Here is a 14,925-nt window from a genome sequence, read left to right as displayed (position 1 = left end):
AAAAATAAAATAATATCTGGCCAATATATTGATTTAGGATCACTTTTAGAAATGCAGCCAGGAGAGCAAGAAACGCGAACACTTGAGATGGGGCATTAGGCCAGCTGTTTGTTAAGCCCGTAAAGAAAAATAAGATCAATACAATCGAAATTTGGTCAGATGCATTTCTGGTTTACGCATCTATTTTCTTAGCATTTCATTCGCATAGAACGCAAGAAATTTTAAAATACATGAACGTTATTAGGTTAGCGGCTAAACGTCATCCTGGTTTAGGATGGAAAACCTATGACGAGCAGTTTAGGATGCGACTGGCGGCTGACCCAACTGGCATTTCTTTTGCTCGAATTGATTATGAGCTTTGGTTGTTGTATGTAGGTACCCCGCCTATGCAAAGGGACAACAACAGTGCTAGGAGCAATTTTAGTTTCAAGAAATGCTATGATTTTAATTATAGACAGTGTCAAAAAATGCAATGCACGTATAGACATGCTTGCTTAAATTGTAACGGCTCTCATCCATCTAACATGTGTTCTGTTAACAGGGTGCAAGGTCAAGGATTTACTGGAGCCCGGCCAGGCAGAGCCTCTGCTACCCAGGGCCAGCGTATGGCCGGGCCTCACTCATTCACAGATGTCCGATCAAGAAACTATAACAAAAAATTTTGATTTAACTTTGGGCAAATCTCCTATAAATGTTGATTTGTTGATTTCATATTTAGAAATATATCCAAATAGGAGGGATGCTGAATTATTAAAAGATGGTTTTTTGAATGGTTTCCGGCTTGGTTTTGTAGGGAATAGGGTTGCAGTTGACTCAATTAATCTGAAATCTGCACGTTTAAATTCAGTAATTTTAAAACAAAAGATATGTAATGAAGTTGCGATAGGTAGATTTGCTGGTCCATTTAGAGTTTCACCCTTTAAAAATCTAAAAATCTCACCAGTTGGCTTATTCCCAAAGTCTGATGGGGGTTGGCGACTTATAACTCACTTATCTTTCCCGGAAGGGAAAAGTGTAAATGATGGTATTGATGATAAAATTAGCTCAGTTAATTATACATCATTTGACAGTGTGGCAGATATGATTTTTCGGTTGGGAAGAAACTCGGAAATAGCCAAGCGTGACATTAAATCAGCATTTCGGCTTTTACCTATTTCCCCGGATGATTTCTGTTTACTAGGTTTAAAAGATAATGATGGAAATATTTATATCGATAAGTTTTTACCGATGGGTTGCAAGATATCATGTGCATTGTTTGAAAAGTTTTCAACATTCTTACAATGGTTAGTTCAGTACTTTGCAAAAAGAAATACTATGGATCACTATTTGGATGATTTCATTTTTGCGGGAGCTCGCAATACAAATCATTGCAGAGAGCTTGTTTCGTCATTTTCATCAGTTTGTGCTGCCATTGGGGTTCCTATTGCGGAAGAAAAATCAGTAGGGCCTTGTACAAAGTTGATATTTTTAGGACTGGAACTAGATTCAATTTGCATGATAGTTAGGATTCCCTTGCATAAAGTTGAAGAATTGCGTGAATCTATATTTAATGTTCTGCAGAAAAAGAAGGTTACATTAAAAGAGTTTCAGTCATTGGTTGGCAAGTTGTCCTTTTTTAGCCAGGCTATTCGCTCAAGTAGAGCGTTTTTAAGAAGATGCTATGACGTTATGACAGGTGTAAAAAAGCCACATTACAGGTTACGTATGTCAGTTTCAGTTAAGTTGGATTTAAGTATGTGGTTAACATTTCTTGAGAAGTTCAATGGTATAACATACATACCAGCAGCCGACTGGTTGGACAGTGGTAGTTTGCAGCTATTTACGGATAGCGCAGGTTCTTCTCATCTCGGTTGTGGTTGTTTTTATAGTAATGAGTGGTCGTTTTTTGCATGGCCTAAAAGCTGGTGGTGTGAGGAAATAATGGCTGATATCACATTTTTAGAAATGGTTCCGGTTATTCTTGCTTTGAGTTTGTGGGGAAAACAATTGCAATATAATAAAGTTTTATTGAGAATAGATAATGAAGCGTTAGTAGGGGTTATTAATAAACAGACATCCAAGTCCAAACGTCTCATGCAGCTGGTGCGTCAATTTGTATTATTGGCTATGGAATACGGAATAGTTTTTAAGGCATTACATATTTCCACACACCTAAATTCAATTGCTGATTCTATTTCCCGTAAGCAGTGGGACCGTTTCCGGAATTTAGCGCCAGATGCGAACCAGGAACCTCAACAGATACCAGATCGTTTTCGGTCAATGATTTACAATCTGAAGCTGCACGACTATTAAACGCTTCAATTTCGGATAATACAAATGATGCTTACAGTACGGGCCTTAACTCTTTTGAGCGCTTTAGGAGGTTATATAGTTTGCAAGACTTTTGGCCGCCAACTATAGAGCAAATAGTTATGTTTATTTCTTGGTTGTCGTTACAAGGTTTGGCACACTCTACGGCACGTTTGTACGTCAGTGCCATCGGATTTCAATGTAAGATAAAAAATGTTCTTGATATATCTAGGCATTACATTATTGAAAAAACTTTAGAAGGTGTTAAGAGATCTTTCAGCAGAAAGAATCGGGAACCTAGGTTACCAATAACACCTCATTTATTGCAGAATATTTTGGCAGTTATACCTATAGTGTGCTCAAATTTATATGAAAGTCATTTGTTTTCAGCAGCGTATTGCCTTGCTTTCGCTGCTTTCTTGAGAGTAGGGGAACTTGCTGCAAAAAATACAGTATCACTTTCAAATGTTCTTTTAATATCTGACGTAAATGTTAATGAAAAGGAAGGTTATGTAACAATTGCTATTCGATATTCTAAAACGGACCAATATGGGAAAGGATCAGTTCTGAAAATAAGAAGGACATACTCTAAGATTTGTGCGGTCAATAACATCATTGAGTTTTTAAAGCGACGTCCGAAAGTACGTGGCCCCTTTTTCTGCCATTTGAATGGAAAACCGCTTACACGCTATCAGTTCACATCTGTATTGAAAAAATGTGTAGGTAATTTACAGGTAGATTACGGAAAATTTACATCTCATTCATTTAGAATAGGGGCAGCAACTGCTGCAGCTATGGCAGGTTATCCTGTTGACACAATTAAGCGAGCTGGCCGATGGCGCTCAGAGGCTTATCGTGCCTACCTTAAACCAGAGTCAGTTTACACGCTTCCCATTTTAACATAAATATGTCGAGCTGTGTATATATTCAAAAGGAAGTGTGTAAAATTTATAAATTTAGAAAAATGTCAGATTGTTATAAATTTTCCGTAGTGTAATTTGAACAAAGTTGTTCTAGGTACAACAAAGATTTGGTGTGTTGGATCCTCAATAATCAAGCGGGCCTTTCTTGTTGCAAGACACCGGCCTGGTGGGCTGAATCTGGACTTGGAATCTGCTGAGTTGTGGTGGCAAGGATACGGTGGTCTATCTTTATTAGATGTGATTGGTAAATTGAAAACCTTGCAGAAAGTTGGAGAGGTGCCAGATATTATTCTGTTGCATTGTGGGGGCAATGACCTTGGTCGTATTGCACTTAAAAACATTCGCAATCAAATAGATGAGATAATTAAGTTTATTGATGACAAGTTCCAAGCTAAAATTGTTTGGTCAGAGATACTTCCTCGCTCCTCATGGCGCTATTCTGACAATCATTACGCAATGGAGCAAGCTAGGAAACGAATTAATAGCTATGCTGCTAAAAATGTAATAAGAAACAAGGGTTGTTATATTAAATATCCTGACCTGAGGGAGGTAACTCGAGCTTTATATACAGAAGACGGCGTACATTTATCTTTTCTTGGCAACTGTTTATTTTTAGCACAATTATCTTCTGCATTACAAGCATTCATGTCTGGTAAAACATTTTGTTTTGAATAAGCCGTCGTGCGATTATGATGGTTCTCGTACTCGTCCAGCAATCTGTTGGTGGATATTCGCTGTTCCAAAAGTGTTTTTGTTATCTCTTTTGGCGGTGGCTAACATCTTGTTCCCAGAATATCTGGGATCAGCGATGTTGCCATTTGGCAGACAGCGAAATCCGAACAGAAGTTACTATACTTAGGTTTTTTATTCTAATTATTCAAATCGCTTTGACTGCGAAAGTGAAATAGTATTTTAGCATGTTTGGTCAGGGACATTTGTATGACTTGGTCACTGATTCCCAGGATCAGTCATCAATGTTTATGGCCGAATGGAAAGTTCAGCAGATTTATTAAAAAGTTTCACTGTTTGGGGGCAGGCAATTTATTGAACTTAGCCTTTTGGGGCATTTACTGAATTTACCCTTTTGGGGCAAAATTTTTGTCATGGACATTTGTATGGCTTGGTCACTGATTCCCAGGATCAGTCATCAATGTTTCTGGCAAATGGGAAGTTATCGGATTTATTAAAAAGTTAAACTGATTTGGGGCAATTTATTGTATTTAGCCTTTTGGGGCAGTTTTTGAATTTAGCCTTTTGGGGCATTATTTAAATTAGCCTTTTGTGGCAGTTTTGAATTTAGCCTTTTGGGGCATTAACGGATTGCTGAAAGGTCGCCCTAAAAGACAATTTGTTCGGTGACTGGTTGACCTAGTGGGGTCAACATGACGAGTGCGGGAATCATGTCCAGTATATCCAAACCATAGAGAAGGCAAATACAGTCGTGAAATTTTTGTAAATTTTTATGAATAAATGTGATAAAACTTACAATAGACTTGCTTTAATTAGTGGTCGACTGGATGTGGAACAACGAAATATCCCGAGTGAAAGCATACTACATAAAATGAATATGAATGTCAATCTTTATTCGAATGTCAGTTTTAATTAAAACGCTCATTTGAAACGAAGATACCCACAGGCTTGCTTTCAGTCGGGTGTTGTTGTTTGACAATTAGTTGACCTTGAATCTCCCAATAATTGCGGTTATTCCTTTAGTGAATAACCGTTTGTTATTGGAGTTCGATTAAATTCTGTGAGATCATTGGACCGGGTGGAATTTATGGGAACACCGCCTTGCTACTTCCTTTTGCAACTTCGAGAAAAGATAGAAGGTTGGTTTTAAGAACGATCAAGATTTTTTTGAAAAATAATTCAAACACCCGCCCATCCCACCCAGAATTTATATCAATTTACTTCCACGTATGAATATTAAGGTATGAATTTAGAGTGTTATGTTTGGTGCTGCTGTGTTATTTTGTTTTGCAGTTACGGATATTTCGTTGGAGGATCCCCTCTTGGAGTAGACAAATGGACACCGTTGTCAGAGATAACAGGCATTAACGGCATGGTTTCCAGATATAATGACATTATGTGTTGAATTAATGGCAGACAGCGAAATCCGAACAGAAGTTACTATACTTAGGTTTTTTATTCTAATTATTCAAATCGCTTTGACTGCGAAAGTGAAATAGTATTTTAGCATGTTTGGTCAGGGACATTTGTATGACTTGGTCACTGATTCCCAGGATCAGTCATCAATGTTTATGGCCGAATGGAAAGTTCAGCAGATTTATTAAAAAGTTTCACTGTTTGGGGGCAGGCAATTTATTGAACTTAGCCTTTTGGGGCATTTACTGAATTTACCCTTTTGGGGCAAAATTTTTGTCATGGACATTTGTATGGCTTGGTCACTGATTCCCAGGATCAGTCATCAATGTTTCTGGCAAATGGGAAGTTATCGGATTTATTAAAAAGTTAAACTGATTTGGGGCAATTTATTGTATTTAGCCTTTTGGGGCAGTTTTTGAATTTAGCCTTTTGGGGCATTATTTAAATTAGCCTTTTGTGGCAGTTTTGAATTTAGCCTTTTGGGGCATTAACGGATTGCTGAAAGGTCGCCCTAAAAGACAATTTGTTCGGTGACTGGTTGACCTAGTGGGGTCAACATGACGAGTGCGGGAACCATGTCCAGTACATTTTGTACCTTCTATACGGCACAAACGTATTTGCTTTTGCTTGATATCCTATATATGTTGTCTCTTTGTTTTATGTGCTAAATATTATATAACACCACAGTTTTGACATGTTAGATTTCACGTAGAAACATAATTTATGTTTGGTATAAAATCTTAATATAGATTTATATTGATTTGAAGTGATTCTTGAATATTAATTGCACTAGATGTATGTGTTTGTAAAACCTTTATGTATCGAGAAAGTAAATAAGAGGGGTAACCCTTTTGGGGCCTCAAAAAAAAAGAGAAAAAAACAAAAAGAGTAATATCATGATGGAAATAAGGGACACCCTTTTTCAACATGATGTTATTATAGGTAATAATGTGCGAGACACAGTAACCAGGTTTCATATGCCTTAGCCTCTGTTTGTTTGAATGTATGTCTGTGCAAGTTTGTCTCTGTCTGGCTGTCTACCATTGTCCCAACCTATTTCTAGCATATTCATATATTCCATTAATTTTTCAGAACAATTGCAACCTTAATTGTCACATAAAAGTATGTGTTGATTTATGAATTGGTATGACGTAACATGCAAAAGGCATGAAAAAGATATTACCTCACTGTGACAGAAAACACTGAACTTCTTTCTATAATTACACTTAATACACTACATAAATAAAAACTAAAGCCCACCTTTAATTGACTCAATACTGTGTTGGTCAATTATCGACGCTATTTTACATTTAGCCTCTTCAGATATCTTCTGCCTCTTATCAATGCTGTCCTCGTGCAGAAATTCTTCCTGTATGCGTTTTCCTAGCTGATTCCTTGCTGTCACGCATAGGTCTTTTCTTTTTGCTATAACCACTACTGTAAGATTAGGAACTGGTTTCTTTTCTGGAAAACGGGAGCGGGGAGTCCGCTTCTGTTTTGTCTTTTGACGCTCGCCATAGCCTTTCTGCTTGAATTCAAAAGCAAGCAAACATTAAACAAAGTACACTTTAACAGAAAAAGGTGTATGTTTTTTATTTTGAAGGAACCATCAAGCAGGTTTACAGAAGGTTGGTGGTTCTATCAAGGTGCCCGCCCTTGCCTGAAATTATGTCCGAAAAGGTACATTGTGTCCTCCTCCACCATCAAAAGCTAGACAATCGTAGTATGTCTAAAACATAGTGTTTGTGTCACTTAAAATCCAATAAAACAGTATTAAAACTCCTAAAGCCATTAAAGGTAGTTATAATCATTTATATTTTCTACTCAAAACAAACGAACCGAGAGATAGTAAAAGACAAAAATAGAAACTTCCTTTTAAAGATTATTAATTGGTAGCCAGACAATGCAACAATTAAGAAATGTTACATAGTTACTCTTCTGTATGTTTACGTTCTTAATTCATTGTATCAGGGAAAATTTTGTCTTCTGCGAAGCAATTAGGATAAAGCTTTGAAAATTAGTAAGGGTATGTCACTTAAATACAGCTAGCTTTATCAATACATCAGAACACATATACTCGGAACGACTGCGATGAATCAAATATATTAATCTATAGCCTACGACAATTAAGACAACGTTAATGCCATTACACTAGTCAATTTTGATCAAATAACAAAGGGGAAGAATTCTGTGGTTCTGGCATAACGCCTCTCAATTTCATGTAGCATTGGGTGAAAAGTCAACTTTATCCCTTGAATATTTTTACAGTAATGTTGAGGACATAACAATAAATGGGACAATCAATCTTATGGTTCTTGGACAATGCACTTCCTTTAAGTGCACTCTGCCATTATTCAAAATACCTAATCCCTTGAAGAACCTTTATGTCAAGTGTAACAAGAGGGCCATGATGGCCCTATATCGCTCACCTGAGTACCATTGCTCTTAATGATAAGATCAAGTTTTTGACATAGATCACATAGGCATACACTCTAAATATCATCAGGATAAATATTTTCTTATAACAGTCCCTTTTGACCTATGGGTCCCTTACTAGTCATAGCCAATCTCCATACCAAGTTTGAGGGTCCTTGACTGAAATTTCAGATCAGTATCTTCATTAGTTACGGAGATATACACATTTTAATTTGAAATAAAGGGAGCTAATTTGACATAAAGTCCGTCTAAAGTTATCTACCCTGATCGTCTCAGTCCAACTAATGACAATAATGAAATTTCAAATGAGTCCTATAAATACTTACTGATATATTTAAATCCATTTTGATTAAAATCAGGGGAGGTAGTCAGATATGCAATAACTCCAGAACCTATGATTGGATCTGACAGATTCATCATGGAATCAAAGATTTATTGTTGCTGAAGATATTTTGCAAGTTTGTTTTAAATCAAACCATAAATGGAGTCTCTATATGGCTGCAAAAGCCAAAATAGAATATTTTGGCCCTTTAAGGGGCCATAACTCTGAAACCCATGATGGGATCTGGCCAGTTTTCGAAAGGAACCGAGATATTATACCAATACAAGTTGTGTGCATGTTTGATTAAAGTTGATTGCAAAATGTTGTCACTATCGTGTTCACGAGCCAAAAATAGCAAATTTTGGCCCTTTCAGGGACCATAACTCTGGAATCCATGATGGGATCTGGTCAGTTTTCAAAAAGAACCGAGATATTATGCCCATACAAGTTGAGTGCAAGTGTGATTAAAATCAAGTACAAAATGTGGTCTCTACCGTGTTCACAAGGATATTGTGGACGGACGGACGACGGATGATCACAAAAGCTCACCCTGTCACTACGTGACAAGTGAGCTAATAAAAATATAAACGGTACAACTGAGAATAAAGAGTAATGGTGCTTTCCCTTATCAGTATCTATCCTAGCATGCAGTTCAAATGAATTCCCCTTCAAAACTGTGAGCCTTATACTCCAAGTAACTTAATTCAAAATAATAAGAGCTAATTAAAAATGAGTAAGATAGTGCTATGGCTCTTGCACATGTCACTTTTACTCAGTGTCATCTGTCATAGTATGAATGTTTTAAAAAATCCCTCTGATAGTTTTGACGAAAAATTCTGGACAATTGCTTTCAGTAAAGTTTAGGCATAGGAAATAGAGATCAATATAATTGCACCTTTACTAATCCTACCAGGTGTTCTGTATTACAATCGTGCTTCTGTATTATCTGCACTATTAATTACTCAATGGTATTTCATTTTATTATTGGCTTGTTAAAAGTTAACTTTTTACCATAAGTAAGTTGACAAATCATAAAATCCATGTTTTGAGGGGTAAATCAAACACATATGAATAAATCCTAAATGTTTTTGTTGTGCAAAAATTTATGATATTGTGTCTAAAACAGTTTTCATTTTCCACTCAGTTGTGTAATTGCAAGGGAAGTGAACTAACAGATATCTCTGCTTAAAAGTACTAGTCCAAGGCAAGAGTTGTCACTCTTTGTGGCTCACTTTAAATTAAAAATTAAAACTTCTGTTATTGATATTAACAAAACTATCATAAACTTCACATTTGTAAAATCATTTTTGGTTATTTGAAGGACTTGGAAATAAATTTCTAGACTTTATTTAATGTATAATTATCATTGAAAATTTTAGGGTCTATCTCTATAAAGTTTGGAAATAATTCAACCAATAAGCCGGGTGTAATTGTATACAATCCGCTTTTTGGACGGTTGTCGAAGACAAACCGGCCAGTGCAACCACACCCCCTCTCTCTCCCTCCACACCTTCTCCACCCCTGCACAAAAATTTACATAGGCGATATTTTCCCTTAATCTACTTTTAATCACTTCAAGATCTAGTAAAATTCTGTTGAAATAAAATAGTTCCCTTCATTAGTCGCCTTGAAAAAATGCGAGTCTGCAAAATTAGATCTATTATCAAGATTGATATAGAGCTACCAAAATATTGTAACAAAACAGTTGTATTAAAAGTTGTCCTTTTATTTATTGATTTTGGCCGTAGGAATATGCATTGTGATGCATTTCCGTATTCTCCGAGAAAACGTTAGATATCGAAGTGGTGTATCTATATAAATTTCCAAAGGCCAATAGCCCAGTATTGCTCTAATGCAAAAAGATCGCACCAAAACTGACCACATGACGGGTCACATGACCCCCTTCTTCGCTTCATTGCCGAGGACGACGCCATATTGTTGTCGAAGACATACCGGCCTGTACAAATGCTTCTCCTTCGCAATGTTACCAATGCAACTGGTATTTAACAATACAATATTTACTTTTATGGTTTTAGATATTTTTAGATATGCTTTACAGTTAACTTTGATCAATTAATTTTTTTTTCGGTGATATATGACATTTTGTGTTGGTTGCTGTAAAACCCTACTTATTCATTTTTTATGGAGAGATATTGACTATAAAAAAGTACTACTACTGGCATAGAACAGCTATACTTTATCGTAGATTTATGTTTAGGTTACCTATTTAGCTATATGTTTATATGGCAACTGCTACGGATCGTGTTTTCTTGCACACCGGACTGGCGTTTCCGGTGATTTTACTCATGCCGGCAAAACCCATGTGGCACCCCACATGCAAGCCTCATTACCGCCCAATGCGCAGGTGCCCTCGGGACAGATATTTCTATCCGATTTGTAAACACATGACAGATATTATTAATAATTGGTAGAAAATGTTGTCCTTATTTCTTTACAGCCATAAGCAGCAAACAGATGCCAACCAGAAATATCCAGCAAACATTAATAACTTCCCTTTGCCAGGATTCAGGATTACGCCTGGTCTGTTTTACGCCCGTAATTTTTTACGCCTGGTCTGGTTTACGCCCGTAATTTTTTACGTATGGCGTACTCATTTGCATATTACGCATCAATTTTGCCTTGGTTTACGCCTGGTTTACGCTTGGTTTACGCCTGGTTCATATGATTACTTTGATACTGCAGTTACGCCTGGTTCTTGTAAAGTTTACGCCTGGTTTCCGTGTGGTGACCAGGCATCACACTTCGTACTGGTAGTATTGTTATAAGAGCGCCTTTGCATGCGACAAAAACTGACCATTAAACTGCAAATTAAGAAGAGGACAGCCGGGAAACTCTTTCAAAATATTGAAAAGATTTATTTAATCGTTTTGAAACATTGAAACACATTAGAATAATGGACAAAATTATTCTCCTTACAAATACTATAATAGGAAAAACAGCTGCATTAAAAATGTAAAAGAAAACAGACCATGTCGCCTTGATAGAGGATTCCTTCTTCCTGTTCCTTTTCATATTTTCGTCTTCCAGATAACGGTGCTTCAGTTTGAGCCGAATCTTGCTCATAATCACTGTGGAGAATCTCAAACTCAGAATCTGGCACTGAACGTGTTGCTTGTCTATGAAGATTATCGCCTTCAGTATCATCTGTTTGTACCCTTGTGGACAAAATAACAACATATAAAATGACAGGTGTCACACGTTCTAACATCTCAATACTCAGAAAAATATTAGTATCAAATACTAACGACAGATATGCAAGAAAACTGTCTCTTGAAATAGCTGTTGTTTTAATAACTTGATAGAAGTATCAAGTATTTTATTGATACAATCTTGCTTAAGAAAAGATGAAATACTGGAACAAGTATATTATCAAATAGATATATGCTTCACATTTTCTGACACAACATTGGAATAAGACTCACTTCGGTTTTAGAACTTTAAACTCTCCTTCTTCGGAAAGTTGTATAAAGCAATTGTGTTGTTTTTCGAAGTTTTTGAGGAAATCTTTCCCCAATGAACTGTCGAGTCCTTTCATAATCAGCCACTTATCTATAGCTAAAAGGAAAACGTAGCAGTTAATATGCGTTCAATGTTATCACGCCTTGTCAGTGTAATTGTAATATTATTGATATTTAGCATAAGATAATAAAACCTCTTTTGTTTTTATTCTGGGGGACTGCGGAAAAAGTCTATTATTCGAGGTTTCAAATTATTCATCAAAGTTATTAAATTCAATATTTTCTGCAATAATTTTGCAGGGTTTCATTAAGATATATAGTTACGACATCCTGGAATAAAACTGGTAGTGAATACATTTATCGAATAGATACGTCCTAAAGAAGATGGGTTTGATATCTATGCAAGACGTTCTAATTTTCATTAATTTATTAAAACTGATTTAATATTCAACAAATTAGTTTGCTTTAATGGTTAGTAATCAAAGTATTTACTTGAATGTGCTCCAATGGTTAATGCTTCAAAAGGGGTAACATCAACTACTTTTTTGTTCCGTATATGAATTTACACGTATAAGTAGAAAAGTTATAATTCCCCGAAAACAATGTTTTTCAAATATTTTCTTCTTGTAAAACTGACCCTAACCTAACCCGTGGCTTTGGCCGAAATTGCCACAAAAACAATAACATTACCTTATCTTTCTGTCCTACTACACTACCTACATATTAAGTAAGAACAATTCAAAGCAAGTGTTTCAAACAAACATGCTGTACACTAAGTTAGGTGAGAGTATATCAATCCTAAGTAAAGTTTCCGAGAGGGAAACAACATTTTTTATGATCCCAGCGAGAATAAATCTAGGTTTAGTAACTTGATCTTAACCAAATGGAATCTTAATGGTTTGTTTATCATAAAAACCAAAAACATCAAAACTAAAGCCCGGAACCGTGTTAAGAACCATAAACTGTCCGCTTTCCTTCAGAGTTCTACATTCAGAAAAGTACCAAAGACAAGATGCAGCATCATTCACCAGAAGCTGCCTATAGGCCAGGTGTTATTTTAATATCTTAGCCAAAACTTATTGATCGGAAATATAACTTTTGACGCCGCCCATCCATCAATCAATCCATCCGCTCTCTTGCCCGCCCAACGGCATCGCTAATCCAATAACTAAGATTTTTACAACTTCGGAAACCCTGTTTAAAAATTGATAGCGATATATATCTGTGTGTCATCTAGTAAAAATAAGATCCATTAGGTATCTCATAAATGGGATTTAGTCAAAGGACTGTTTTACATATATGGTACTGTTACTTAAGCAGTTCTCGGGTGCTATATTTCGAGTGATCATGTCTCCAAATCAAACACCCCGAGCCGCCTTTTTCTGACTTGTGGTGGTATTAGGTATAAGACAATCTCCTGAAAAATAATCAAATTCTGTCCGCTAAAAATGAAGACCACGAATTTTCGAATATAAATTGAATACATAACCTTTGTCTGATATTCTATTGAATTCAATTTTCTCGTGCCAAATTTGGTTCACAATGTTGGCCATTTCTTCAATAAGTGACTCTTCTCCTTCCACACATACTCTTATTTTAAGAGGGTCCCAACTTTGCACTTCAACATTTAATTGGCCGTGTCTTTTCCTAAATTAAGAAATGTAAACTATGTCAGTATAGATTAATATATTATTTATCAAAATGTGTAAGACACCCGCAGAAGACAGTATACTTAAAGCTTGTGTTAATTTATAATCAAACTATAATTTTAACGATGTACAGAATGACGGATCAGTGCTGTTTTTTTTCGATTAGTATATTAAGAATCAAAGGTAATGCTTACACAATATATCGCCTAAGTTTCTCCTCAAAACACGACCTGAAGCACATTGCCTTCGCCTGTTCTAAGACAACTTCAACGGTCTTCTTTTGCACATGTTGTTTTAAGTATTCAATGCTGTCAGTTGACATCTGTCTTTGAACGTTTCTAATAACCGGCTTCAAGGCAGCTACTTTTGGAGTTTGGACATTGCTGACTCCATAATTTCTGTCTTTATCTTGATCATGCCAAGCAGTAGATCGTCGCGTATCATATTCCTGTGGATTAAGTGATGCAGCGCGATCGTGTCTTTCGATATGCGTTTCAACAGTTTGGTCCGCAGGGTCATCGGAAATTATTTTTAGTTTTAAGTCGTTGTTTGACGTTTCATGCCCTGCCGATTCAGGTTTAATACGCTCATGTTTGCGATTATAATCATAGTTCGTCTGTTCTGTATTTGCAGAATTTGGACTTGGTGGCATGTTTTCCACTGCCCTACCACAAGTTATCGCTGCCGATTCTTCATTTTCATGCATTAGAGGCTTCTCTTGCCTTTGTCCTAGAGATACATTTCCAGGAGACGTGGTTCGTTCATGAATTATATCCTTTTGTAGTGCTGCAGACATATCCTTTTCTAAAAACACATTTTAACTCAACATAAGTTGACATCAACAAATGCCAAAAGCAAATTTTCAGTATATATCATGGCAAATAACGAAGATATTTTCAACAAAAGGTTAATATAGATACACGTGGTGAAATATATACATATATAAAACATCTCCCTTAATTACGCTAAGAGTATGTAGGCCCATAAAATGGTATTCTGATACACTAGACCTTAAATAACTAGAGCTGAATTTGAAAAATATGCGAGTGCCTCTCCTCTCCTAGAAGATTTCATTTAAATGCAGGGTGAACTGATACATGACCAAATTTCACTAGGTAAAAAGATACTGTGGAGACACAAAGTAATAAAATGCTCGACCCATTATTATATGTCTTTGACAGACATCAAAAATCTTGATTTGCTCATCGTCTTATTATAGTTAACACCTGTGGCAAGTTCCAGGATTAAAAAAATGTTTTGTACCAACCGTAAGACAGATAGATGGAGGGGCAGACTACCAAAAAGTATAGATATTGGTACACGTTATTTGCAAGTCTACTGATATCATAGCTTTGCAATAACAATAACGGCCATTTTAAACGCGGAGATTCGTATATCAAATAAGAAAAGACTATAAACAGCACAACTAAAATATTCCATACGATGTTCCCAAAGTCCATTTCATTTAAGATAGCATTCAATTCTTATATCTATATTTTACGGTAGCTTGCTACAAAAATTAGTGATTTGCTTTCAGGTGTGCCAGAAAATAATAATGAATGTTAGGATCTTTTCGCCATCTAAATAGAACAGCCAAAAAGACCCGCCTTAGTTCAATTGTAACTCGCCTTCCGATAAAAAACAATTTTTAGGTTTTATTTAAAATATTATTAAAATCCAGTGAAAAGTCAAACAGACATGTCGATTCAATTTTGATCTTT

General features: G+C 36.1%; 1 protein-coding gene across 2 annotated transcripts in view; it reads right to left on the bottom strand.

Annotated features, from left to right (window-relative positions):
- The window catches only part of LOC123556646 (uncharacterized), a 42,511-nt gene that overhangs the window by 13,333 nt on the left and 14,253 nt on the right, over positions 1–14,925 (bottom strand). Inside the window, exons 4-8 of one of the 2 annotated variants that reach the window (XM_045347533.2) lie at positions 13,399–14,008; positions 13,045–13,202; positions 11,520–11,652; positions 11,066–11,252; positions 6,579–6,846 (exon numbers count right to left, since the gene is read on the bottom strand). In XM_045347533.2, the coding sequence (XP_045203468.2) occupies positions 6,579–6,846; positions 11,066–11,252; positions 11,520–11,652; positions 13,045–13,202; positions 13,399–14,008 (1,356 nt within the window). The remainder of the gene's footprint in view (positions 1–6,578; positions 6,847–11,065; positions 11,253–11,519; positions 11,653–13,044; positions 13,203–13,398; positions 14,009–14,925) is intronic. The other variant, XM_045347534.2, reaches the window with a different exon arrangement.

Source organism: Mercenaria mercenaria, chromosome 5, assembly GCF_021730395.1.
Source record: "Mercenaria mercenaria strain notata chromosome 5, MADL_Memer_1, whole genome shotgun sequence".
NCBI classification, from domain to species: Eukaryota; Metazoa; Mollusca; class Bivalvia; order Venerida; family Veneridae; genus Mercenaria; species Mercenaria mercenaria.
This window is presented reverse-complemented; position numbering and strand designations above follow the sequence as displayed.